Source organism: Drosophila biarmipes, chromosome 2L, assembly GCF_025231255.1.
Source record: "Drosophila biarmipes strain raj3 chromosome 2L, RU_DBia_V1.1, whole genome shotgun sequence".
Taxonomy (NCBI): Eukaryota; Metazoa; Arthropoda; class Insecta; order Diptera; family Drosophilidae; genus Drosophila; species Drosophila biarmipes.
In genome coordinates this window covers 17,006,645-17,032,303 of record NC_066612.1, presented here as the reverse complement: position 1 = coordinate 17,032,303, position 25,659 = coordinate 17,006,645, and the positions used below count along the sequence as shown (strand labels likewise).

The 25,659-nt window shown below is 44.5% G+C and overlaps 7 protein-coding genes and 1 long non-coding RNA gene across 10 annotated transcripts; 5 read left to right on the top strand and 3 right to left on the bottom strand.

Moving 5' to 3' along the window:
- Nucleotides 1-63: 63 nt before the first annotated feature.
- On the bottom strand, nt 64-2,511 carry LOC108033835 (RUS family member 1). The gene is made up of 4 exons (XM_017108462.3): nt 2,053-2,511; nt 869-1,659; nt 463-796; nt 64-405 (listed from the first exon to the last, which is right to left on the bottom strand). Exons 1-4 carry the CDS (start codon nt 2,117-2,119, stop codon nt 344-346), a joined length of 1,254 nt encoding a protein of 417 aa, XP_016963951.1. The 5' UTR covers nt 2,120-2,511; the 3' UTR covers nt 64-343.
- A 157-nt stretch (nt 2,512-2,668) lies between these two features.
- Nucleotides 2,669-3,332, top strand: LOC127010696 (uncharacterized). Its single transcript, XR_007763414.1, has 2 exons — nt 2,669-2,987; nt 3,131-3,332. It is a non-coding gene; the product is annotated as an uncharacterized LOC127010696 (long non-coding RNA).
- A 1,181-nt stretch (nt 3,333-4,513) lies between these two features.
- LOC108033972 (protein SERAC1) lies at nt 4,514-9,441 on the top strand. The gene is made up of 4 exons (XM_017108686.3): nt 4,514-5,051; nt 6,751-7,297; nt 7,357-8,053; nt 8,118-9,441. The coding sequence occupies exons 1-4, from the start codon at nt 4,972-4,974 to the stop codon at nt 9,179-9,181; spliced, it is 2,388 nt and encodes a 795-aa protein (XP_016964175.1). The 5' UTR covers nt 4,514-4,971; the 3' UTR covers nt 9,182-9,441.
- Nucleotides 9,442-9,534: 93 nt separating this feature from the next.
- On the bottom strand, nt 9,535-10,691 carry LOC108033973 (protein TIPIN homolog). Its single transcript, XM_017108687.3, has one exon. It carries the CDS (start codon nt 10,566-10,568, stop codon nt 9,642-9,644), a length of 927 nt encoding a protein of 308 aa, XP_016964176.1. The 5' UTR covers nt 10,569-10,691; the 3' UTR covers nt 9,535-9,641.
- A 665-nt stretch (nt 10,692-11,356) lies between these two features.
- Nucleotides 11,357-15,629, top strand: LOC108033757 (protein male-specific lethal-1). The gene is made up of 2 exons (XM_017108330.3): nt 11,357-13,039; nt 13,100-15,629. The coding sequence occupies exons 1-2, from the start codon at nt 11,735-11,737 to the stop codon at nt 15,254-15,256; spliced, it is 3,462 nt and encodes a 1,153-aa protein (XP_016963819.1). The 5' UTR covers nt 11,357-11,734; the 3' UTR covers nt 15,257-15,629.
- A 1,072-nt stretch (nt 15,630-16,701) lies between these two features.
- On the bottom strand, nt 16,702-23,468 carry LOC108033760 (hydroxylysine kinase). 2 transcript variants are annotated; one of them, XM_017108332.3, is made up of 4 exons: nt 23,237-23,468; nt 21,606-21,930; nt 18,081-18,205; nt 16,702-18,025 (listed from the first exon to the last, which is right to left on the bottom strand). In XM_017108332.3, the coding sequence occupies exons 2-4, from the start codon at nt 21,914-21,916 to the stop codon at nt 17,205-17,207; spliced, it is 1,257 nt and encodes a 418-aa protein (XP_016963821.1). In that variant the 5' UTR covers nt 21,917-21,930; nt 23,237-23,468; the 3' UTR covers nt 16,702-17,204. The 2 variants fall into 2 exon arrangements, with proteins under 2 accessions (XP_016963821.1, XP_016963822.1); XM_017108333.3 differs by having other exon boundaries at nt 23,248-23,468.
- Nucleotides 18,415-21,139, top strand: LOC108033758 (exonuclease 1). Its single transcript, XM_017108331.3, has 2 exons — nt 18,415-19,620; nt 19,675-21,139. Exons 1-2 carry the CDS (start codon nt 18,685-18,687, stop codon nt 21,061-21,063), a joined length of 2,325 nt encoding a protein of 774 aa, XP_016963820.2. The 5' UTR covers nt 18,415-18,684; the 3' UTR covers nt 21,064-21,139.
- Nucleotides 23,469-23,783: 315 nt separating the features above from the next.
- Nucleotides 23,784-25,630, top strand: LOC108033429 (uncharacterized). 2 transcript variants are annotated; one of them, XM_017107752.3, is made up of 4 exons: nt 23,785-24,548; nt 24,621-24,784; nt 24,855-25,246; nt 25,305-25,630. In XM_017107752.3, the coding sequence occupies exons 1-4, from the start codon at nt 23,857-23,859 to the stop codon at nt 25,539-25,541; spliced, it is 1,485 nt and encodes a 494-aa protein (XP_016963241.1). In that variant the 5' UTR covers nt 23,785-23,856; the 3' UTR covers nt 25,542-25,630. The 2 variants fall into 2 exon arrangements, with proteins under 2 accessions (XP_016963242.1, XP_016963241.1); XM_017107753.3 differs by lacking the exon at nt 25,305-25,630 and having other exon boundaries at nt 23,784-24,548; nt 24,598-24,784; nt 24,855-25,062.
- Nucleotides 25,631-25,659: the final 29 nt, after the last annotated feature.

The window sequence follows — 25,659 nt, the reverse complement described above, 5'->3', positions numbered from 1 at the left end:
TTCCGTTTCCCATCTAGTCCTAATAGCAGCTAGTAATTGAAATAATGTTTTCCGATAAATTCATGGGCTTAAGCAGGGGTAAAATATCTTATCAAATATCGGTTACAAACATTACTTTGTGCTAAGGCAGAGTTAGTTGGAAGATGTTCAGGTGCGAACGAGTTTCACAAAGCTAAATCTAGGTAGTTATCAATAGCACTTAGTTAATATCAATGTTTTTGCTTTTGCTCTATGGTAGCCATGTGAGATATGTGAGAATGATAGTGAAGTCAAAGTGAAATTAATTGATCAGGTCAAAGCAAGCAAATCAGGTTTAAGTCAAGCAACCGAAGTCAGCATCGTTCTACACCTTCCAGTCCAAACGGAATTCGTCCACCAATAGCAGGTGCTGATGGATGAGCCAACCTGATAGTAAAGAAAAAGTTATTAATTTGTAAGGAGTATACTTAAAACTACTCATACCCTCCTGCTGCGCCAGTGCCAAAAACTCCTGCCACTTGGTCTGTATGTCCCAGTACTTCTCCTTTATCTGATTTCTGTCCTGCAGGTAGGACACTGCAAAGAAGTACGCCTTGAGTACATCCTGCGGTCGCGTTTCAAAGTGCAGATATACACCCAAGCATTTTTTTGTCTCGGCAATGATAAAGTGCTCGTGGGGATCGAAAGAGGATACAATGTTTTCGATTACGCTGCTGCTCTTATACTCATCAATCAGGTTCTTTACGCTCAGTCCCAGCTTTATGTTCAGCGAAACAGAAACCGTCTTTCCAACTGTGACTCGTTCCATCGCGTTGACCTTAAATATAATTTTGGGTTTTAAAAAGTCGTAAGATATATATATTAGTAAGAACAAGGATTGATCACTAACCTGCTGCGGACTGAGCATCCTGGATGACCGGAAGAACTCTTCCAGGGCAATCAAATAGCGCGACTCGTTGAAACTTCGCAGGCAAACCGCCCTTACCGCCTTAAGATTAGCGTACAGATGCAGACTGACCACTACGTAGAATACGGTGTATAGGACAGCCTGGCTCTTGATCAGTGTGAGGAGATATAGTCCCACAAAGGAGGCCACCAGATTCACGCACGTCTCCTGCGAACTATCCTTGGAGGCCACATCCGCCAGATTGCCCCTTAATGCATGATGCTGCGTCAAAGCCGATCTTGTAGCCCCTCCGGCCACTCCCACAACCGCCTTGAGCATGGTGGAGCAGCACAGGATTTGGGTGCCAAAATGCGGATACTTGGGAAGCACGTAGATTTCAATGCCCATGGCCAGATCGTTGAGGAAATCCGCCCTCAGTCGCCACTTCTTTGAGTCCACATCCAGTTGTGAGCCCTGCCACCAGGCGAACAGTATCCGGCCCACATGTCCGCTGCCCTCCTTCAAAATCCAGGTGACTGTGGCGGAGTACGCATTGATGTTCTCGCTCCCCACGCCGATCCCCTTCAAGATGGCATGCGTGCAGAGGGTTCCGCAGATGGTGCTGCAAAACGCCTGGGCCGTGTCCCAGATCTGATAGGCAGCATAGTCCTCGCTCACACTGTCCGGATAGCCCTTGGGCAGGAAGACCTTCTGCAGCACCCGGAACAGCAGAAACTTCTCCTGGATGACCAGCTTATCGCCGCGCAGGGGGACTCTCACAATGTTGCTTTGATCTGGAGATAAGATTTGAGTAGGGGTTGATTTTTTATTAAATCCAAAACAATTGTAATTTGTGCAGGCAAAAATTATATCCTAAGTGAAACTAGTTTGACTAAAAAAGGCTCTTTAGCAAAATGTTAATAGGCGAAAATAAATTATTTTAAGATGTGGGTGTCAAGATAATTACTTTTTTTAAAATTATAATATTGAATTTAAAAAAAAAACAAGTTTTTGATATATGTATGTTCTAAAATAATATTGAACAAAAAAATAATCTTAGCAGACTAGCTTCTGTACGAACAATTAAGAAGTAAATTTGAAGATAGATTTAGGTCTTTCAGCTGCCATAGGAATAGGCGTTTGCAAGGCCTGGTTTGTTGGCCTGTCGGTTTGATCGATTTGCTCACCTGCTGGCGTCACATAGAGGATTTCCTCGCCCTTCCTCCCGTACTGTTCCCGAAAATGGATTTTCATCCTTCCTGTGCGTTTCGCTTTGCGGTTGGGTATTGAGCTGTCTGGAAACTAGATTTTATGGCCCTTCTGGGGCTGGCTGGCGGTTTCCCTCCAAGCGGTTCCTAGGGCTCCAGCAGAAAAGCACCACCCACCTGCCACCACCACCCACAGCTTTTTATTTATGTCCGACGTCGCGCTGTCTGTCTCAGGCGAGAAGTCCGCGAAAATCCATCGGATTATAGGCCACCGGAACTAAATTCGAAGCAATCAATGAACGCGGCGCTGCAAAGCGAACTCTAGAGCATTTTACAAGCTAGCTGATGGGGCTGCTTCAATTAAATACTGGCAACTAATTGTAGTTCAAAATAAATATACCCCAAAAAGAACTTCTCCCCACGCCAACGATTTTCCGCTCTCCCTCCCCATTGTTATCAGTCAGCTGTGCGTGGCCGCGTTTCGCTGTGAGTGGCAGTGGCCAAGCGTTAGTCACTTCCAGTCAAATGGTCACACCTAAAATTTAAATCAACAATTGAAAAAGTCAAATTGTTTATTTAAGCTCTAAAACTTCTAAATTTTTCAAACTCTGTGTTATATTTATACTACCGCTTTGAGGATCGAAAATTTTGCCGCTGCTTTGAATTTAGGTTAATCTGGATGGTGGACCTCGTTGACTGCGAGAACTTCGAAAATCCCTCTCTGCATTATCATCGCATCTTTTTGGACTCGCTCTTGGGACTCACGTTGATTTTGCTGGCGACCACCGAATTTCACCTACAGAAACCTTTTAGTTACTTTCTATCATCCAGAATGGTTGCGTTGAAGGTTGTGATTGTTGTGATCATGTTCCTGCTAAATATTTTTGCGATTTCGGCCAAACCCTTGCAAAACTGTAAGTGTTTTATTTTCAAACACTAAAACATTTTAAACCATAAATTAGTTCACCAATTATGATAAAGGAATTTAAGTGTAAATGTAAAAAAAATGTATTTTCTAAATTTAATACTCTAATTTTTTTTACTTTTTCATTTACAGATTTCGCAGGGCCACCCACTCGCGAACCCTGGCATCAGTGCCCATATTGCCGTTAAAATGCAGCAGTTCCCTTAAGTTTCCACGCCGACGGAGCAAATTGCTGCAGATAAAATTCATGAGTTGTTTATAAACTTTATTGAATAACAAACAATTTATAAGACAATACGAAAAAGGCAATAAACAATGTTACAGTTAAAAATTATATACAGTCGTTTTGATACTTTCACAATATTTACATTTTCGGGTATTAAAAACTGGTATTCTTATTTGTAAAAGATTTACAGGCAATACAAAAAAATAAAACAATAAACAAGATTCAAATAAAAAATTTTTTTTTTATTTCAATATCATTGAGGCTTTCAGGTTTTTGAAAAGAATAAGTAGCGAATAGTTAATAGGAATTTTTTATATTTTTAATGTTTTTTTGATGAGTTTGGGAGGACAACCTACTCCCAAAATGGACCGCTTTGCAGGCCTGCGGTTGAGTACATTGCACTCCCAAAAAACAGCTTCGATTCCTCTTCGATTCAATCAGTTTTAAGACATTATTGCTAGCTAAATTGTTGATAAGGATGTATTGTAATTAGCTAGTTAAGCTGTTTACCCTCTATCTAAATAGCCCATGCCTCTTAATCTTACTTTTGAAATATGAAGTATAAGAAGCAAATCGGATGTCTTAACCTTGTATATTATGTGAGCTTCCGGTTTAATTCGGTCGGCAACCATATTCCAGCGAATTGCATTATCACCTCTTATCACCTCAGATCTGGTTATTGGGATCGTGCTTCTGGTGAACATTATTCGGCTTTTGACCACTCCCATGTCCAATGGTTAGTTTTCCATTTGTACACTTCTTTCATTACGCGCTAAAGTTCCGATAATTATACAATTTTTAGAAACCAAATATGTTGGCAATCTGATTGCAAGTAGTTAGGTCGCGCCCCTCATAAAACCAATTGCAACTACTAAAATGTGACTTTTACTGGACCAAATTCCTTCGTTTGTAAAATTTAAAAACTAATCGAAACAAATAGGCTTATTATCACAAAAAAAATCATCAAGCTTCGTTAAGCCGAATTGGTAATACCCTTTCATGCAGTGTTTGCTTCCCATTTTGTCGTGCTTATAACAGCTTTATGTTACCGATAAGTCTAATTAACTATAAAGAAAAAGTACACCTTAACTTTTCGAAGTTAGTTTTCTTCTTTTTTATTTTAAATTGGAAAATTTGTTGGTTTTCTCTTTCTAACAACCTTGCCCATTTTGCAAGCTGAATAGGCTACAGTTGTTTTATTGTTTCGGATATTTGATTTAATTATTCTTGAAAATAAGGTGTAGCATTTACAGTGTAATGTACGTAGCTAAGCTACTTGGCAGACGGATTGAATCCTGAACCGGATCCAGTGATATTCACCCCCCCGGAATCTTTCGCACTCCCACCCATGAGTTTCGCCCGCTTCCCCTCAGTTGGCAATCAGCTGGTCACGTCTCGCTGTGAATGGCGTCAGCTGGGCGGAGTCGGTCACACTGCGCGAACGGTCTCACCAACGGACGAGTTTATAAAAACGGGCGTCCCGAGAGGTTCGCCAGCAATAACAGCTCAGCAGACCAAACAAAAGCAAAGCACAAGCCACAGACAGTCCAAGTGACAGCTATAAAACCGAACAACAACCGCCCCAGTGATACAACTTGTGGGGGCCAGTGTGTGATACAACCGTCTAAATTTAAAGTGTGAGAAACTGAGCGAACTTTTGGCAGCCGATCGAAAGACAAGTTCCCATTGGCGCGAGCCGAGTGCCACAACAGGAAAGGAACACCAAAGAGCCACCCGAAATCAGGCAATGTCATTGGAGGATCTCAAGTCCAAGTTGCGTCGTCATCCCAAGCTAGTGGGCCTCGGAGGAGTGGGCCTCCTCACTGCGTAAGTGAACCCACATCACGCCATAACAACCCGAGAAAGCCACAACAAACACAGCTGCCACAGGTCGCAAGCCAAAAAGCAAACTAAAAGAATGAAACCCCTACTACTCCATTTAAAATGCGTTTTTTCGAATATGTACATTTTGCCCATCATTAGGCATCTAAAATAATGCATACAATTGGTCATTATGCGACTTTTTCTCTCTGTGCAGCAAAAAAGGAAAACTGGGAAAACACCTTTCACTCATTCACTTACAATTGTTACAGAGCTTGCTTTGATTTGGGGGCTCGTCCTCTGTTTTTGTTGCCCCACTTTATAAGGCGCCACATGGCCCTCTACAAGTCGTACGATCTAGATATACTATGTGCTGTATGGGGGAAAACAAAAACAACAGCAGATCTTGCTTTCCGCATTCCCCGCGCCAAACAGGCGTAGTCGCACGCGTGACGTCATTTGTTTACAACAAATTACGCGATGATTAATCAGGCCATAAGCCCAAACCCGCTAATGGAAAGCGGTCAACAAAGGGTTTGATAAGATGTAAATTTAGCAAGAATCAAAAAAGTTTAAAGCACAGCCAAATGTTGGTGTTATAGTTAACTTAAATGTTTACTTTTTTTGAAAATGATATACTGAAATATTTAATTCATAATTTATTTATGTGGTGTTATAGTTGCTAAGAAGTGATTGTACCAAGAATTAAAATAGTTATGGTAATAAAAGATTGAATTTGCCAAATTTAAAATATTTTTGCTATCACCTTGGAATATCGACTTTATTTGTATGATAAGCCAATAAATTAAATTCTTTATAAAAATTGATTTAATACCTAATTATAATAATGTTCGTAGAAAAAATGAAACCTTAAAAATTGATTTTAATATTTAATTAAATTAATAGTAAGAACAACATTATTTTGGGATATTACATATTCCTAGAGCATTCCCATGGTCTTTAACAAGCGCCTTATGGCCCGACTTTTTATTTGCTCTGCAAAACCCGATCAAAACAAAACGTACGATTTTGTAAAAGTGAGATAGCAAGCTGGTGAAGTTTTGTTTTTGCCCCGCTTCTTGCTCAGCGTGTGCGTGAACAGCTGTTCAAGGCCCCCAGAAAACACTGAGAAAAATAGTGGCCAAAACTATTATGGCGCCACAGCAGTGCGCACTTTACAAATGCTTGCGAGAACCCCCGCGAGTTTATAGTTCTGCTTATCACCAGTGATAACTTTGTTTTTCTTGCTTGTGGCGCGTGTTTTTGACTTTTGGGCGGTGGGATAATGAAATAGTTGTTTTTGCAATCGGAGGTGACGCGCCCACTTTTTAAAAATAAACAAACTAGTCTTCGGCTTCGTTGTTGTTGTTTATCTCACGTTTATCTCAATAACAAATAGTTGGCAGCGATAGGTGTTGTTGTTAAGGTCAATTAATCAAAAAATCGAACAACAACAGGTATCTAGTATAAAACGAAAGTTAAGATAAGAAATAAAAGGGGTTTAAAATAAGGGTTAAATCGAAGGATAGAATTAAGAGAATTATATATATATATTAATTAATGTACAGATTAATTGAAGTGGAATACTTGAATATATATCAGGCATTACGATTAAGGATCAACAAACGAAATTGTTTCGAATAATAGTCGATCCTTGATGAACTCTATGTACCTTAACACATTTTTTAACTATTTCCCGTTCCAGTGCTGGTTTTTTGCTCTACGAGTCGCCGCAGGTTCGCCGCTTCCTCTCCCAGTATGTGGACAAGAAGTCTCCGGAGCCGGACAAGCGGCGCGCCGAGTACATCTACATCAAGTACCACATCTACCGCGAGTCCATGCGAAAGATGAAGCAGAAGGAGGAGGACGAGAAGAAGTGGATCAGCGTGATCATCAATCCGATTGGGAAGTGGTGGAAGGCGGCCAAGCACTCTGTGGCCTGGCGCCTTCTCAATATCGCCCAAACTGGCAGCCAGCCGGAGCGCCTAAAGGCGGTCCAACAGCTGATCTGCATGGATCACTTGAAGGACTGGGACTTCCGGCACCTGGCCCAGATCTGCGATGCCCGCACCGCCGTCTCATTGGCCCGTTGCAATGCCGACACTCGCTGGTTCATGCCCGTCCACCGCAGAGGCTGCATTAAGAATCCCAAGATGCTCCTCTCGGAGCTGCACGTGATGTTGGCCCGACTGCGACCCATGTCCTGCGTTGATCACTTCTTTAGCAAATACTTCCCCGAACAGGATCCCATTGTAAGTCTATTTCTATAACTATTTGTACTTAATAATTAAACATTGCCGTTTTTCTACAGGAGGACATCCACGAGTACCTGACCCAGGAGCAGACTATTGTTCTTTCTACAGCTGACACGGATTTACTCAAGGAAATCATCTCCTTTCTGCACCACATCACCAAGGATCCCGATGCCTCTGCCAGGCTCATGAGAGACGGAGGCCTGGTGCATCTCATGGAGCTGCGAAAGATTTTCAGCGATGACAACGAGACCCTATCGACCCTCTGCAAGGTCTTGGCCAACATGTCCCTAGTTCCCGATGCCGTGGAACATTTCTTTTCGTCCGGTTGGGTGGGCGCCCTGGCCGAGTGGCAGCAGTGCCCCGATCTCCGCCTGCAGGTGATCTCGGCCAAGACGATGGCCAATCTGGATCACGACGATCCCAACCAGTGCACATATCCGCCGAATGTCTATCCGCTGCATCCGCGAGTTCGCACCCGCAGGAAGCCCAAGGCGGATATCGTTTTTGTGCACGGATTGCTGGGAGGAGTTTTTATCACCTGGCGGCAGCGGGACAGGAAGCCCACCGAGTTGGGTCTCTATGGAAAGAATGCCTTCTACACCAGTGAAACGGATGATGTGTTCCTGGTGGGCGAACAGAAGAGGGTTAATGGCAGCAAGCAAAAGAAGGAGCAGGGCAAGCCCTTGGTATCTGCACAAACTACGGAGGCGTCCAAAAATGGCAACGCAATCCCCAAGACGGAAGCAATAAAAGGTAAATTTAATATGAATATAAATCCTAGATAATCCCTAACTAATTACCCCTTTTACAACTTTAGATCCTGTCTTGAGGGCCAGTAAAAAAGTGGAGGAACAGCGACTGAACATAAGCGATGCGGCCACCATGGAATTCGTCGAGACCCTGAGGAACGAAGCCGAGCTGGACTCTGATTGGGAGGTGGTCCATCCGGATGTTCCGCTCAATGCCAACGAGGAGTGTGTCGGAAAATTCAGTGTGTGCGGAAGTGAGTGGCGCAACCAAGACACCTGTGAGGAGTACACAAATTGCTGGCCCATGGAATGGCTGCCAGACGATTATCCAGATTCCAGAATTCTCGGAATAGATTACACATCAGCGGTCACAGAGTGGTCAGCCAACTTTACAAAATACTGCCCGTGTGAGAAGGGACAGGGTCACATTGATGTGAGAGCTAGCACACTGCTCGACAGGATCTCCGCTTCGGACGTCGGCAACGATCGCCCGATTGTGTGGATAGGACATTCCATGGGCGGCCTGTTAACCAAGCTGATACTGCTCAAATCTTTGGACTCCCAGGAGCCGAAGGTCCAACAGCTCGCCAAGAACACCAAGGGCATTGTATTTTTGGGTACCCCACACCGTGGTTCACCCATTGCCAAATGGAAGCAGCACATGCAGATGATACTATCGCCATCCATTGAGGTCAAGGAAATGGAGGAGAACTCGCCGAAGTTGCTAGAGATGCATCGCCGGTTTATGGGTTGCCTGCACACGTTCCTGCGCCATGTGAAGGTAGTCAGTGTGGCGGAAGGATCTCCCACCATGCTGACCACCTTTAAGTTCCCACTGCGCATTGTCACGGAGGAGTCCTCTAAGATAGATTTCGGGGACTTCTATCTGCTGAAGGACGACCACTTGAGTCTCTCCAAACCGATCTACAGGCAATCCTTTCTGTACCAGCGACTACTGCATGTGATTCGTGAGGCCGTTAAGGAGAGACCGGACCCCAAAGATCAGGATGGACAGTCGCAGGTCGCTCCAAATCAGGATGTTGTGCTCATGAACATCGTGGCTATCTTACTGAAGGGAGCCAAGGGTCTCTTTGAGTCGCTGCCCAGAGTCGCCCTAAGATTTAGCACCTAAGACGGCTGATCATCCCGCTACACGCCAGTACCTTAATAGTATCCCAATTAGTCTAAGGAGCCTTGAAATGTATTTGCCCAGACTGAGCTGAGCTTTAAGGGGTCATTGCTTTTCGATACCACGCATCACCATCATTACCAGATCCTTGTAAATACCCTCGCACTTCATGTAGTTTCTTACACCTAAATCCTAATTTATTTTCTGCGGTCTACTACTTGAACGTTCTAATAAAAATATATACTTGTTTTACACTAACAAAATGTCTTTTAACTTGGCGGGAATTAGTTCAAATGTTTTTAAAAAATGTTTGGTACAGACATTCATTTAATTTAAACAGCAAAAGAAATGTGAAATCTTGTTAAAAGTTATGCCTAAAATATATATTTATTTTAAAAGATACTCTTTACACAAAATAACACACTATATTATAAATATTTTGACGGTGCCTAGATACTTTGCCCTAGCTAGCATTTTGAGTCTCTTGCAGTTTCTTGGCCTTCAGTCGCTCTTGCGCCAATCTGCGGTTCTCGGCAATCCTGGCCATCTGCTCGTTGGACAATTTTTTTCCCGCTGGCGTCGGAGGCTGTGAAGAAGGCAGCGGCTGGCCGTAGTCACTCATGTCCAGCGAAGCCAATGGAGCTCCATTCCGATCGAACGTTGGTGCCACCGCAGCTCCTTTGCGGTCGAAGGTGGGAGCCTCTACGACAGAGTATGGCGTAGACATCACTGCATTGCCCCGTGAGAACGAGGGAGTGGCCAGCGTACTGTTGCTCGAGGTAGTGGACATTTTCCTCTGGTGCGGGGTGCGCGGCGCCAGTCTAGACATGGCGATCTGTTCGCCCAGCAGGGCATCAAACTCATCAAAGGGTTCATCGCCGCCGTCTTCCTGCTGATCATCCTGTGCCTCATTCATGGCTTCCGCCTCGTAGGCACGCATGTCCTCCAGCTGGCCGAGACGATAGCGCGTCATGTGCACCTGCAGTGGCTTCTTCTTGCCCAGCCGCTCTATGTTGTTGAGCACATCGTCGAAGGTGTATGTGGGATACATTCGATGACCCCAGTGCTGCAGGCGTCGCAGCACCTCGTCTAGATCGCTTTTCTCATACCCCTTGCCCTTGAACTTGATGTCCTTGAAGTAATCCTCGATGGTCTGGATTCCACGGGGACCGCGAAGTGTCTCCACCGTGAGCCGGGGTCGGGGATTCCTCACCGCCCGTTTCTTGGGCTCCACTTTCTGGGCATCCTGGCTACCAGGGTCTCCGGCATTTTCCTCGTCGTCCGCAAACAGTTTCTCACCCTCGCCGTCGCTGGGCAACTGATCGGGGTCCGTGGGAAGATTGTCATTGAAGAGGTCGTCCACACCATCGTCGCCAAATAGGGATGCCATGAATGACTTTATTAGAATTTACAGGGGGAGTCCAACCTCAACCACAACAAAGGAATCTAACAAAATTTTGCCGCCATTTTCTTCTTCTTCCAAGTATGACATTCACAGGCGACGCTTGCATAAGTCATGGGGCTGCCAACCGAATGGCTCTTTGTTCTTTTAATTTTCTCATTACATAACTATGTGGACATTTTTCGAGCCTATTTCGTTTAGTTTGGCATGCGTTTCCATAGTGGGTGGCTGGGAAAGAGATTTGTACAGCCACCCGGCTTTTGCGTTGGTGGCAACATACAGTAGAGATGGGAGCGTGACAAATGACCCAGGCACGAGTCAATGCAATCCTTCTTTATTGGTAATATTATGTGCAGCTGAGTTATAAAAAATATTATAAATGGACAACATAATACTTAATAGAAATCTATTGAACTCTATATGTTTACCGATTACATATTAAATACAAAATTTTTAATTTTTAAATTCTATTACAAATGCATGACATATAGTTGATATTAAAACTTTTTTTCCTTAAGTTTAAGTTATTGAGTGAAGACGAACGTATTTTTAGCATTTAGAGGTTAGTGTATAAAAGTCTCCCGGCTAAAACCTTTATTTGGCAATCAAGTTTCTTAAAACATGCACGTAAATAGTTGAATTTATTCATAAATAGTACAGTTTCGTGCAAATGATTTGCCATTGCCGAAGTCGTGATTTCCGTGCACATCGCGCGCAAGTGTCATCCCTAGGACCCCAAAGCAACCCTGGAAACGAGGCCTGGCAACGCCAGCAAAAACGCCATACTTCCAAGAGCATTTTTCGGGGCGAGTTTACATTTTGCGGATAATTGTAGAAAAAGCGGTAAAAGAACGTGCAAGCACGAACCGAAGAATCGCTGCCTAAATGTGGTCACCACGTGCGACAAGAACGCCACGTTTAAAGCGCTGAAACCGTCAGTTCCTGGCCAAGAAAAGAGCGGTTCTTTGGCGAGGGCGAGCGAAGAAAATTAAGTGTGGTGGGAATCGGAATCGGGATTCTACGCATTGTACGCCGTATCAGCTGCAGAAGACTGTGTGCACCCCAAGCGAAGCAGGCGAAACCAAAACAAAACAAACTCGTTTGGCCAACTATGAGATCGTAGGACGGACGGCACGCCATTCAATTCGACCGCCATGGACAAGCGGTTCAAGTGGCCGCTCAAACAGCGGGCCATCTACTCGGATTCGCCCTATCACCACAATCCGTCGCGTGGCTACCAGAGGCATCAGCACGGCGGCCACCCCAATCAGCCGCTGCATCCGCACCAGCATCCCGGCAAGAGTTACGCGCGCCAGCAATACGGCTATAGCCATGGCGGCGGCTACCGCAAACCAATGCCGCCGCCTCCTCCGCCCGTGGCTCAGTCGCAGATGGGGGGCGGGGCAATGGCGCCTCCCTCGTCCGGCGGGTCTGTGGGTGCCGGCGCCGATATGGTCACCCTCATCGTGGAGAACAACAACCTCAAGCGCATGATTGTGCTCCATTTGAAGTTGATGCAGGAGCAGACGGACAGCCTGGCGGCCAAGGACAAGGACCTGGACGATCAGAGCGCCAGGATGGGAGTAGTGCTGGCGCAGAATCAGGAACTAAAGCAGGCAGTCGCTAAGCTAGAGGCCGCCAACGAGGATCTGCGCAAGCAACTGCTGAGGAAAAACCAGCGGCGTAACGACGATGATGACGACGACGATGATCACTCACTGCCACCTGCTGCCCCCCAGCAGAAACCGATCCGCTGTCATGCTGAGACGCAAACTGTTATCAGGGAGCGGGAGCAGTGCACTCAGACGATGGAAGTCCCGCCGCTACGGGTCGAGGTACAGCCAAGGAGTTTGAATGCGGAGGAAACCCCTGCGGTTCCCCACCATCCTGGAGTGGCCACGAATACGCCAGGCAACAAGCGCTCGGAGAGCAAAAGCCGCGAGTTTAATGGCAAAAAAGTGAGCACCTTCATCCTGCAGCGCATGAATCAGGACTCCAAGCATCACATCCAGGAGCAAACGGACCAGCCGGAAGAACAGGCGATGCAGACGCATGAGGAGCAGCTGCAGCAGGAGGAGGACGATCAAATACGGGAGGAGGTTCATCTCCCGGAGGAGGACGACCATCTTCAAGAGGAGGTTCATCTCCCGGGAGAGGATGACCATCTGCAATTACAAGAAGTGCAAACTGAAGAAGTTGTTGGGGGCGACATTTTTCACGATGCTTTGGAATCCATTGAAATGGAGGTGGTTACCGAGGAGATGGTGGTATTAGAGGAGCATGTACATTCTGTGGATGCTAACGGCCATATGGAGGAAGACGATGAGGAGGAAGAAGATCAGAGGAATTCGGATGAAGACGACGACAGTGAGGAGGACGATGAAGATGAGGAGGATACTCAATCGTTGGAAACCGATTCGGAAACCTTTTCAACGGAGGACGAGTTCTGGCAGAATCAGGTGAGTTTAATGAGATTCACCAGTCAAAAGAATATTTCAAGCAAACTACTCCTCTTGCAGATAAGGTCTATGGGGTTGGAGAAGGCCTTGGCGCCATCGGCACACTCAACCCCCAATCGTCAGACGAAGCTTCTGCCACATGCGGAGGTTGGGAAGGAGGAGCATCAGGACTGGAAGGCTGAAAAGCTGCTGCAACTGGATCACGATATAAAAGTGGAAGCAGCACAATTGGATCAGCAACTAAAGACCCTTGACCAAATGGTGGGGGACGACGTCATCGTCTCAGAAAAAAAGAGAATCAATCATCAGCCGAAGCCCCTGCCACATGCGGAGGTTAGGAAGGAGGAACACCAGGATTGGAAGGCTGAAAAGCTGCTGCAACTGGATCACGAAATAAAAGTGGAAGCAGCACAATTGGATCAGCAATTAAAGACCCTTGACCAAATGGTAGGGGTCGACGTCATGGTCTCAGAAAAAAAGAGAATTGAGGAAGAAAAGATTGCAGGACACGCATTGAAAGCCCTGCTTTTCTCTCAGGAAGCGGCGATCAAACAGAAGGAGGACGAGGTGGCGGAAATACGTAAGGATCAACAGAAGCATCAGGATAGAGCGACAGATGATCAAAAAGCAATACAGAAGCAGCCGGAACTTCCCAAGGCGGAGCTTAAACCGGATGATCCGCCCAAGGAGCATAAGCGACAGGATGTTCGCGTGGAAAAACCGGAGGAGGTACGCGTGGAAAAGCCGGAAGAGGTACTCGAGGAGCAGAAAGAAGTCCTCAAAGTGCAACCGGAAGATGCACCTAAGCAGCTGTTAAAAGCGGTAGCACCTAAGGTAGCTGCTGTCCCAAGTACATCAGTTAGGGAAACCAAGTTGCCCAAGGCCAACACCGCTGACATGAAAGCTACCCCTGCTCAAAAAGTTATAGCCAACCATCAGTCCACCAAAACACAAACCGAACCCGTGAAAAAGCAGCGGTTGCAAGTTAAAATCAGGCAGTATGAGATGTTGTCTGGCATTAGGACCACCTCATCCGCCCAGTACGATTCACGAAAACACAAGAACAGTGATCCGGACCCGGAGCCCGAGACAAATATCACGAAACAAGAGTTGGTCAATGATAAAAGGATCACGTCGGAAACGACTCGGGGCCAAGATCAGGATTTGGACGACGTAGAAACCGTTAAACGCAAACTGCAGGAACATTTGAAAAAGGAGCTGCTTAGCCAGAGTCAACTTCCCCAGGTTGCGCTAAAAAAACCTATCAAGGAGAGAACCGTCACAAACCTTATCTATCCACCACCTGTATCCTCCACCACAATAACTCCAGCACCTACGCCGTCGACGACACCTACGCCGGGCTCTACGCCACAGCCAGCGCTCACATCCTCGATAGAACCGGAAATTCCTGCGTCAAAATCCAAATCCAAGGCAGCTGAACAAATAGCCACTCCGTTGACACCTCAATCCAATAGTAGTGTCAGCAGCAGCGCATCGACAAACAGAAAAACGCTAAACAATTGTTCACCCCACACGTATAGCAAGGCAACCGCGAGATCGGGCAAATCCAAATCCGTATTCCGCACCGCCTCCTTTCCGTACACCACAAGAACGTGGGAGGATCAGGAGTTTCACTGTGACAACGAGTTTTTCCTGGAAGAGGCCGACGAGCTCCTGGCGGATAATCCTAGTCTGGAGATACCTAAGTGGAAGGTTGTCCCAGTGCAGCCCAGTTCAGATAAAAGTGAATTGGAACAACTGAGCGACGCTGCTTTTGAGCGGCGGCACCAAAAGTATGTGAAGGATGAGATCGATCGCAAGTGCCGGGATGCACGTTACATGAAAGAGCAAATTCGGCTCGAGGGGCTAAGGATGCGTCGGAACCAAGACGAGGTGTTGGTTGCGCTGGATCCGCTGCCCACGTCCACCTTCTACCCGCTGCCTGAGGATATCGAAGCCATTCAATTCGTCAACGAGGTGACAGTCCAAGCGTTCGGAGAAAATATGGTCAACATGGAGGCGCGAGATGATTTCGGCGTCGCCTGGGTAGATGCTGTCGAAGCGACAACCTCCATAGCCAGGTCGAAGGCACTGGCTGAGCCGGTGGCAACGTTGGCCAGCAAAAAGCTGCCCACCACAGCCGCCGAGGCGAGGCATCAAGAAAACCACTCCTCCTACGTGTTTCCCAAGAAACGTAAGCGCCAGAAGAATCGTTAGCCAGGACGCTCCTGGGAGGTCTGCTACGGAAGCTGAGCTAATGAGTGGCGGTTGGGCTGAGGACGTTGCGTTTACCATGCTGATGATTTTCATTTTCTAATTTTTAATTATTTCTTAAGCGTAAAGTGAAAGCACCAGAGCTAACAGTAACGAATCCCAGAGATCGTCAAGATGTCAAGTAATCCAGATCAGACGATGTTTATTGTATATATGGTTTCACAGATCTGCCCGTGTTTATTTGTATATTGAAGTAAGCGGAGAGATAAATTGGGACTTAAAAATTTTTTTTTGTAGATCTACCAATTTGTAAATTTTTTAGTGATTATTCAAATAAGATTCTATTGGATATTAAATGGAATTTTAATAGTTAAAATCATTGCAGCTGAAGTATTTTCAAATGACTAATTGTCTTGTCCGTCGCCTGGTCTGGAAATGATTAATTTTAGTTACCATCTTGCAATCCGTAGAAACTCTAAAGAGTTTTGCTCTAGCTTGTTTTAAATTTACATGTTTAGTCTCACAAAACATTTAATCTAATTCACTCGCTTAGTTAGGTCGGATAATACATCTCAGCTTTATCCCCTTTAAGATCGCCCGTACTGAAGTGATAACGAAACCGAAAGGATATAATGTTTTGGCGAAACAAAAAGAAATTTGTAGACTTCTATATTTAAATATTTTTTTTCCTAGCTTTAATACAATTTTTTTTCTTTATTTATACTATGTTTTGTCTTGATGATGCTCTAATGCAGACAATGAGTGTGTTGCGAAGAGTTACTCAGGTATATCTCTGATAATTTCCTTTTTTTGAGGGTTTGATTGTATGTAAAAATGGTGTGTGAGTTGTTGTCTGCTTAGAGTTATCAAATTTTAAATTTAACGCATTGTTTTATCTTATTAACTTCTTTTAACTTGTTTTATGTTTTACCAAAAAACAACCGTCGAGAAACACAAACAAGAATTCAAAAAATAAATATATAAACCTGATTTCCAAGCTGTAAACTTGTTTGGCCCCAAAGGCACCATATATTCTGAAAGAAATGTTTTTATTAGCACGTCTTCTGTTTGACTTTCTGTCGCACTGATAAGGAGCCTGCCAACGTCCGGTGGAAATGCAATCCCCAGCTCGCCTTCGAGTGGCGCCTTTAAAATTGTACATTTCTGTAGCTGTTAAGACGGTTATTTGTAATATAGCGTTAAGTAGACACGGGTAAACCAAACGCATAGAGAGATAATTATAAAGAAATAAAGAGAATATGATACGTTGTACATTGTCCAGGAGGAGAGGATCAGAGGAAGGTGGAACGTCGTTCAACACCCTTTTTACACCATTCAATGTAATTAGCGTTAATTAGTTCAATTTACTGAAGCTTCAACTGAAAATCAATTCGAAATTAATTGCCACCAATGTAGAGCCCGAAAAAAACAGACACCTACTCTAAGAATAAATGTACTACATACAATGTATTTGTATTTGTTTAACAAGTTTTATTGTAAAGATAATGATAATAATATATCGGATAAAGTAAATTGTAAAGCAACAAAATGCAATCAATACTTGGACTTGCAACTTATTTTGCACAGGTGATATGTTCATGAAATCCTAATAATTGACATATGGGTTTAGAATCGATATTCTTCAGTCCTTTCCGGCTTTTCTTACGGATTTGGGTTTAATATAGTTCTGCTGTTCATAGTTGAAATTTTTGTACACAAATTATCAATGTATAATTGGTTAAAATTGCATTGCGCTTGTATTAACTCCACTTTAGCGGTGACTAATAACAATTTTATAGACTGCGACAAATTGTTTCTGACATGCACTAATACTTGTGGGAAGTTATCCCAGGAAAACACATTAAAACTTATTTGATAACCAGAACAGCTTAGGTAAAATCTGTTAAAACATCTTTAAAAACCGGAAAAGGCCAGTTGGATTGTACGTATATTATTTATTGCTCTGCGTCAAGTACTGGTGCCCAGTGGTCGCCCACAGCTCATCCACATCTTCCAGGCTCTCCCGCCACAGCTTCTGGAGGAGTTTCCATCCCTGGTCCTGGGTAACCAGAAGGTAATCGTTGGTGGGATGCATTGTGTGGGTGTAAAGACCCATTACCAGGCTCTGGACCAGTCGGGCAGCCACACAATATTTGAGATGAGCCAGCTCGGAGTTCTCGATGGGAATACCACTGGTGTAGCCGGCCAAAAATATACCTCCACTGGCCAGGTCGTTGGCCTGCAAGATCATATAGGTGAGGGCGACTCCGATTTCGAAGATCAGCGGCGATTTGCTCGTATCCCCAAAGTCAATAACTCCCTTGATGGAGTACTCGGTCTGATTGGGGGCCTGCTCCACAACTATGTTCTGTTCGTTGAAGTCCCCGTGAATGATCTGGTGCTCCAGGGTGGGCAATAAACTGAGGACCTTCGATTCGAAGGCATCAATAACCTCCTCGCAGATAAGGCGCTGTTCCTGGTCCTTCACCACATACAGAAATTGCCTCAGCTCCGGAACACTCTGCAGCATCCACAAGGTCTTGTGCGTTTCGTAGGCCTGGTGGGTAAAATTCTTCAGGGCCCGATCCAACCTGGCCAAGTATTCTCCACTGCGATAAAGCAGATGCTTCGACACCGGCACCTGGTGAAAAATTTCCCCAGGTATGTATTCCAGGAGCCGCACCACATTCGAATTTCCGTTGAGCCGCTCCACAGAGTAATACTTCCCAGTGGCATTGGCTATCGGCCTGGGGCACTTTACACTGTGTTTCCCTGAGAAATATAACTTGTTAGTTTACTTTCAGATTGGTTTATGGGTTATTGTTACCCAAATAAAGCAGCAGTTGATTTTGGCCATCCACAAAGTCCTCTTTCTTGGAGTCCAATGAGTTCAGGATCTTGAGGACGTAGCCGTTTGGACAGTGGGTTATAATGAGGGGGTTCTTTACATTGCTGCAATGGAGTAAATAGTAGATTAACTTTTAAAAGGCCAAGTCTTAATAGATTTTTTGCTCATTAAGATTTGAGAAAAAGGATTTCTTCTTAAGGGACCTAGTCTTAATAGATTATGTGTTAAATTAAAATTATTTTTCTCGGAGAACCCTAGTACATTATTAATTACGTAAATGAATTAGTTTTACGATAAATGATAAATATAAAATGTTTGAAATCTAAATTAAACATTCAAATGTTTAGATTTCAGATTTTAAACCATTGCTTAAATTAAATTTTAATTAACAGAAAAAGTAGTTATTTTCTTTGCTTAAGAACAGGTATTTTGAATAATTGAGTACGAATGAAAAACTAATAGAACTAAATGAGGGTTTTATAATAAAAAATATATTTTATATAATTTTTACATATCTCATATTTAACGAATCCATAAGGCAAACTTCAGTGTTGGTTAAGTTAATGAAAAGACTTCCGTGTGAATGGCAGTTTGGTATTTTACGGCCGCGCACTTCAGCCACACTGCTTCATTGGAAAAGATAATTTTGGCGCTAAAATCTGTGTTTTTATTAATTGTTTTTGTGTTTATTGTGTTATTATTGTTGGTCCAAATCATGGGCATCACCGGTCTGATACCCTTCGTGGGGAAGGCCTCCTCGCAATTGCAATTGAAGGATATTCGCGGTAGCACTGTGGCCGTGGACACCTATTGCTGGCTCCACAAGGGAGTCTTTGGCTGTGCGGAGAAGTTGGCACGCGGCGAGGATACGGACATTTATGTCCAATACTGCCTTAAGTACATAAACATGCTGCTGTCCTACGACATAAAGCCCATCCTGGTGTTCGATGGTCAGCACTTGCCGGCCAAGGCGCTGACCGAAAAGCGGAGGAGGGATTCCCGGAAGCAGAGCAAGGAAAGGGCGGCGGAACTCCTGCGATTGGGACGCATCGAAGAGGCCCGATCCCATATGCGCCGGTGCGTGGACGTCACCCATGACATGGCCCATCGGCTAATCCGGGAATGCCGCAGCCGGAACGTCGACTGCATAGTGGCGCCATACGAGGCGGATGCTCAAATGGCCTGGCTGAATAAGACCGATGTAGCCCAGTACATCATCACCGAGGACTCCGACCTGACGCTCTTTGGGGCCAAGAAAATCATCTTCAAGCTGGACCTCAATGGCAGCGGTCTCCTGGTGGAGGCGGAAAAACTGCACCTGGCCATGGGTTGCAATGAGGAGAAGTATCACTTTGACAAGTTCCGACGGATGTGCATCCTATCCGGCTGCGATTACCTGGACTCCCTGCCCGGCATCGGACTGGCCAAGGCCTGCAAGTTTATACTCAAAACGGAACAGGACGACATGCGAATAGCATTGAAGAAGATTCCCAGCTACCTCAATATGCGCAACCTAGAGGTGAGTTCTTACAAAGATCTTAAGGGTTTTACCTTATTTACCTTTTTCTCTCAGGTTGATGACGACTACATTGAGAACTTCCTCAAGGCAGAGGCCACCTTCAAGCACATGTTCATCTACAATCCTCTAGAGCGCCGCATGCAGCGCCTGTGTGCCCTGGAAGAATATGATACCGATGAGCGCTACTGCAGCAATGCTGGCACCTTGCTGGAGGATAGCGAACAGGCCTTGCATTTAGCCCTGGGCAACCTTAATCCTTTTTCGATGAAGCGATTGGACTCTTGGACACCGGAGAAGGCGTGGCCAACGCCTAAGAATGTGAAACGTTCCAAGCACAAGAGCATTTGGCAAACGAATTTCCAAAAAGGAAACCAGCCAACGCCGAAGAAAGGAAACTCTTGTGCTTTGTTCTTCAAAAAAGTCGATTTTGACGGCAAAACTGTTGAAGAGGAAATCGCGGCCAACCAGCGATTGGAAACTGCAAAACACACAGAGGCTCAGGTATTTTCCATGTACAATTTTAGAAGCAAACGGAGAAGAAGTCCTAGCAGAGATGAATCGTTGGATCGAGAACGCACTCCTCCTCCGTCGCCAGTGCAGAAGAGTCGCCACAATCCCTTCGCCAGGGAACGGACTATTGAAGAAGCTACCCAGCGATCCCCGGTGGTTTGTGAGAATGCTTCCCTGCTGCGTCTGCTCAGTCCCAAGAAGGCAAGTCCTTTGGGAGGAGGGGCCGATGAGAAGAAGGTTGTTTCCCTCAAAAGAAGCATTTTTGCTAAGGAGCAAGTACAGGTGCGAAGTCGCTTTTTTGCCTCACAGGATGAACAGACAAGGCTTCAAACCGAGCATCCGAAAAGTGAGCAAAAGGATGGTGAAGACGAGCAGGATCAGGAGCGGGGCTTGAGCTCGAGCCATAAAAAATTAAGACTAGAAAAGAAGGACAGTCAAGAAGAGGATCAAGAAAGACAATGTTCTAACTCGCTAAGCAGTGAGAGAGAATCAGATACGGAAACCACTGCCTCTCCCCTTTTGGGATCACAAGAAAACTTCATCCCCTCTTCTCTGGAAATACAAGAAGATTCAGCCATAGCTAAACCACAAACACCAACTAAAGGCAGTACAAAAATACGCATTAAATCACTAGACTCACTAGTGGATAACTCTGAAGCTCCCACCGATTCCGATGGAAACAACAATGATGCCATCATCCTTCTATCCGACGACAGCTGTAGTTCAGAGCAAACTGCCTCATCTATTTCCTCAGCCACCCTGCAACGCCAGAACTCACTGCCATTTAGCAAACGAAGAATAGGACTGAGTAAACCCTCCACTGCCAAAAAGGGAACTCCAAAGAAAAAGACGAACGGCAAACTGGGACCTGTGGATCAGAATCAACCCAAGCTGAGCATGTTCGGCTTCCAGAAGAGACCTGTGCTCAAATAGATTGCTATTTCTAGATTGTAACCTTTTTGTTCTGTAGATTAATCTAATTTATTAAAGAGAAGACCTAAACTGACTACATCAGTGCTGAATGCCATGAATCCATCAAGATAGCAATTGTGATGCTGGCAAGGTGACTGGCGACTGCGTCACACTCAACTGCCGCGGCTAACAACTTTAATTAAACGGGGTATAAATAGATGCTACACCCCGCCGCATTTCTCCGGCGCATTATCATTTGTTTTCGCGTTGCACAGTCGTGCTTGGGACTGCAGCTAAAACTGCAGTCGGATTACAGCACAGGAAATCGGTTAGGAACATTTTAAGTATGCTTTTTAAAAGGAAATGATAAAATCTAATTGTAAAAGTACCTGATCCATTTGAACAAAAACTTGAATAGTTTCTAACTTATCTTTAATGTTTTTGATATTTGTGCTATTTTTCTGACTATAATTGTATGACATATAAATCCTCCGGATGTGATGATGGGCTTCAACCCATTATTCACAATTGTGTCATTGAGATACTCCCCTCGTTTTGCTTACCTATCTTCCTTGACGAAGAAGTTGCGATCGTCGTAGGCGATAATTTCTTTAATTTCGCTTATAGTGATCCCGTAAAGACGTCGTAGCAGGCTCTCCACATCATCGGGCTCCACTTTTGGCCGCACATCCGACCCGGGCTTGAGGAGATCGCCTTCCGCAGCCGGTTCCTCCGTGCTCGTGCCATTTCCATTTCCATTCGAGGACGTCGTAGTGTTCTCCTTGTTCAACTTCTCGGCGGCATCGTAGGCATGATTGAGGGTATACGACTTTTTGGACATGTTCGTCAGCTCCACATTGTTCCACTGCTCCATTTTATTTTGGGGCTCTATCGGAGACGCAAAAGACCAAAGGCCAAAAACCCGTAAGTACGCGAATATCAATTAGAAGGCGAATGGGAGCAGAGGTGGAAAATGTTTTCGGTTTCGCGCTCTCCAGCGAAATGAATTGTGTTTCAGTTAGTCTCAATTGAAACGAGTTCGTCGACGTCTTCTCCATATCTTGTCCCCCAGTCTGTGTGCGATCAAGTACAGTCAAACGTCGTAGCTTAAACCAGTGTTAAAATGTAGGATTGCAAATAGACAAGTTTTTAATATTTGTTGCTTACTAAAATTTCTATTTACGTTAGAATACAATTTTTTAATTGTGAAAGTTTTTGAAAAAAATGGAAACTTAAATTTTAACAAATAAATTTTTTTTCGAAATTTTGCATTAATGTGTAAAAATTTAACTTCTACAAAATAATTTTGTTTAAGAAAAACTATTTAAAATTTGTTTTTAACGTGATAATATATGGGTAATTGAGTGTTAATTTATAAAAGCTAAAAAACAACACATTCTGGGAATGTATAACTAAATAAATACGATATTATCAAGATATACAGTTTCTACCACCAAGTATTTGCTTATCGAGGCTTGACTGTATCTGCGTAAGATTCTGTCCCGTGAGTTTAACTTCGTGCGGGCGAGTGTGTGAGCCTCTGTCGCCACTTGCAGCGTTAACTTGGTTATTTGCTTAATTCGTTAAAGCCAAGTCTGTTTGCACTTTGATTGTTACCTCAGAGGTGCAGCGGATGGGCGGTATTTTCAACATTTTTCGGCTCTTATCACGGAGACAGTGGTTGCCCAACCGTGGAAAGCCAAACTGCGAGTCGTGATCGGCTTTGGTTAACGCTCCAGTTGAAACCACATCAATTATAAAGGCACATAAGTCGAATAGATGGCGGGAATTATAAAAACTAATACGGCCTTTCAGGTCATAAATTTAATTGTCAGCGGAATAGTTTGGGATAGGTTGAGCAGTAGATGTATTCGGCTGGAGAAATGTGATCAAATGGGAAGAAGTCGATCAGGCGAGTCATTCTCGCAGTTGCCAATCAAACGACAATGCTTGACCTTGACTCAATTTCAGTTTATTGCTCATACGCAGCGATGTACGTAACTACGATTTTCTGGGCTCACACACACCGCTGCGGAGGCTCCCGCTCACACGCCCACACACCCAGTGGGGGGTAATTAAAAGCCAAATACACTGTGCATGTGAGACACGCAAATATGCACAGCTGACTGCTAATCAGGCACATAAACAAGCCGCCGAACTCACATAATATACCCATAAAACCCAGCTTATTTACCTGGCACACACCTGTGTCTCTGGATCGGAAAATAGGTTCAACTAAACTGAGCAACTAAACTGCGGCTGAAACTGACCAGGCGGAAAGTCGCTTGGTTTTAGTCCCTTTTGGAGTGCCTTTTCAAGTTTGCTTATGTAAACAGACAAACTTAGCAACTAGCTTTGATCAATTTAGGAGACCAACTCTCGAAAAACAATAAGTAACAAATAATAAACGAACACATTCAAAAATTCAGTTCAAAGCAATGAGCAGGCACGCCGACATGCGAATGGCAACTTTGGACTCCTCAATCAGCTGTTTCTTTGTTTACGTTCATCAATGCGTTTGTCAACACTGGGTGGCGCGTGATTTGAAAATATCAGCTAAGCGCTCTGCATAAATAGTCCTTGATAACAGCTAGTAGTTTTCTGTGCAGTCATAATTTATGTGCAAACGTTTTTAAAAAGCATTTTAAAAATACTTTTTTTTAACAAAATATTTTAAGAAAATAAAATGTAATTATACAATTTAGTAATCAAGCAATCTAAAAACATGTTTTAGTATTCTTATAACAGATCCCCACAACAAATACTTCAAAATAAGACAACTAAAACTAAATAAACAGAAAATAAAACAATAAAATGTCCCATAAAAAGACAAAACATGAGGAAGGGATCAACAGGGTTAGTATTAGAGAGTCCCTATCAGACCCTTGGATAATTCCGTTTCCCCTGCCGGAGCACAAAGATCCGTCACTGTGCCGAGATGAGTTCCTCAGCCACCTGATAAGAAAACACGAGTCCAGGGCAGAGTCCCTGAGGCCCAGATCGACAATAAAACGTGAAACTTTAATTCCCGGAGCCGTGGAGGAGGAGGATGAAGAGGTTCAGAAGGGGGCCGAGGCTATGGTCGTGTGGCAGCTGGCCAAGCAACGCCAAGCGGGGCCGCAGAGGAAAACAGTTGAGGAAGTCTTGGCCAGCATTAGAATGAGATCGACCCTGTTGATGGCACTGAACTACCAGTGCCAGAAGGCGGCCATCGAGTTCCTGTCGGTGCGACTGCTCAAGCAACTGCGCCTCTTCTCGAGTCCCTGGCCGGGCGAACTGGAAGAGGTTCCCCACGACCTCTTCAGCTGGTCCTTGGATGACTTCATGAAGCGTCTGAACATCAAGCAGATCTACCTGGAGGTACTCCGTAAGGAGCGAAGTGTAGAGGATCTCGACTGTGTGAAGTTCTGCAGGGATCTGAGCGAAATGGAACTCCTTATTTACGAAATTCGAAAGGATTATCGCGAAGATGAAGATCTCTGTCAAAACAGCATCCAGCTGCTGCGGTAAGGTTTAATCAGTATAATATTTATTTATGGCTGACTGTAAGGTAAGTAAGTACCTATACCTATTTTCAGAAATGCCCAATACAACACGAATGCTCCCTGGGTCAATACCCTCAAAGCAAACCTGCAAGATATGGACGACAGTGAGTCTAAACAGGCGCTTGTTAATCGCAGAAGCTTCTTTAAGATGGATTTTCGTCAATCATCGGTTGTGGGGGACTTTGAAAATGCAACGGGTAAATGAGATTACTACATCCCCATATGTAAACTCCCCTTAAGCGACTTAAACTTGCTTAACCTCTCCAGCCTTCGATCCCATCGAGATGCGTTACCAAATCAACTGGCTACGAAGCTGTACGGATCAGCGTCTGATGCTGATCAACGGGCGGGAGGAAGCCATGAGGAACGAACTGAGGGATTTGGAGGAGCAAGCCTTGCGTGACCAATCTGTGCAGGATTCGTGCGAGCTCATGTATTCACTGGAGCTGGGAAAGCTCAGGGAAAGCATAAAGACTTGGCAGGATCGACTGGACACTGATCTGGAGAACGCCGACGTCCAGTGCACTGTCACAAGGCTTGCTGTCCAAAAGGTTAACGACGATCTGAAGTTCTACATGGAACAGAAGGACATGTACCTGAGGAGATTGGACGAAGTGCGAGCTCTCATAGCCTACGAGCAGATGACTCCAGAAGAAAGGGTAAGTGTCCTTATAGAAATTTCATTTTTAAGCAATCACATGCTGATAAATCCTCTAGGAATTGGCCGCTAACAAGAGTCGATTATCGAGAAGGTCTACGAGGAAATCTGGGGTAAAGTCTGAAAGGAAGTCTCAAATAAAAACTGAAAGGCAGCCTGAAAGAAAGTCTGAAGTAAAACCTGAAAGAAAGTCGGAAATGAAACCTGATAGGAAGTCTGAAATGAAATCTGAACAAAAGTCTGAAAGGAAGTCTGAAAGAAAGTCGGAAAGGAAATCCAGAAAATCAGTAGTGTAAACGAATATCCTTCGATTTGGACCATTTTACTTATATATGTTTGCAATTTACCAAAGAGAACATTAAAAGGGACACCCATTAAGCTTTAACACTCCCCTTTCCTTAATGCAAATTTTGT

Bases quoted from the DNA above. Each gene is read 5' to 3' on its own strand.
- LOC108033835 (XM_017108462.3), bottom strand. From the start codon at position 2,119: ATGAAAATCCATTTTCGGGAACAGTACGGGAGGAAGGGCGAGGAAATC. The intron at 797-868 runs GTTAGTGATCAA...ATTATATTTAAG, and splicing joins GGATGCTCAGTCCGCAGCAG to GTCAACGCGATGGAACGAGT. The intron at 406-462 runs GTATGAGTAGTT...CTTTACTATCAG, and splicing joins GGCACTGGCGCAGCAGGAGG to GTTGGCTCATCCATCAGCAC.
- LOC108033972 (XM_017108686.3), top strand. From the start codon at position 4,972: ATGTCATTGGAGGATCTCAAGTCCAAGTTGCGTCGTCATCCCAAGCTA. The intron at 5,052-6,750 runs GTAAGTGAACCC...TTCCCGTTCCAG, and splicing joins GGAGTGGGCCTCCTCACTGC to TGCTGGTTTTTTGCTCTACG. The intron at 7,298-7,356 runs GTAAGTCTATTT...GTTTTTCTACAG, and splicing joins TCCCCGAACAGGATCCCATT to GAGGACATCCACGAGTACCT.
- LOC108033973 (XM_017108687.3), bottom strand. From the start codon at position 10,568: ATGGCATCCCTATTTGGCGACGATGGTGTGGACGACCTCTTCAATGAC.
- LOC108033757 (XM_017108330.3), top strand. From the start codon at position 11,735: ATGGACAAGCGGTTCAAGTGGCCGCTCAAACAGCGGGCCATCTACTCG. The intron at 13,040-13,099 runs GTGAGTTTAATG...CTCCTCTTGCAG, and splicing joins ACGAGTTCTGGCAGAATCAG to ATAAGGTCTATGGGGTTGGA.
- LOC108033758 (XM_017108331.3), top strand. From the start codon at position 18,685: ATGGCAGTTTGGTATTTTACGGCCGCGCACTTCAGCCACACTGCTTCA. The intron at 19,621-19,674 runs GTGAGTTCTTAC...TTTTTCTCTCAG, and splicing joins TCAATATGCGCAACCTAGAG to GTTGATGACGACTACATTGA.
- LOC108033760 (XM_017108332.3), bottom strand. From the start codon at position 21,916: ATGGAGCAGTGGAACAATGTGGAGCTGACGAACATGTCCAAAAAGTCG. The intron at 18,206-21,605 runs GTAAGCAAAACG...ACTCCATTGCAG, and splicing joins TTCTTCGTCAAGGAAGATAG to CAATGTAAAGAACCCCCTCA. The intron at 18,026-18,080 runs GTAACAATAACC...TATATTTCTCAG, and splicing joins TCAACTGCTGCTTTATTTGG to GGAAACACAGTGTAAAGTGC.
- LOC108033429 (XM_017107752.3), top strand. From the start codon at position 23,857: ATGTCCCATAAAAAGACAAAACATGAGGAAGGGATCAACAGGGTTAGT. The intron at 24,549-24,620 runs GTAAGGTTTAAT...ACCTATTTTCAG, and splicing joins AACAGCATCCAGCTGCTGCG to AAATGCCCAATACAACACGA. The intron at 24,785-24,854 runs GTAAATGAGATT...TAACCTCTCCAG, and splicing joins GGACTTTGAAAATGCAACGG to CCTTCGATCCCATCGAGATG.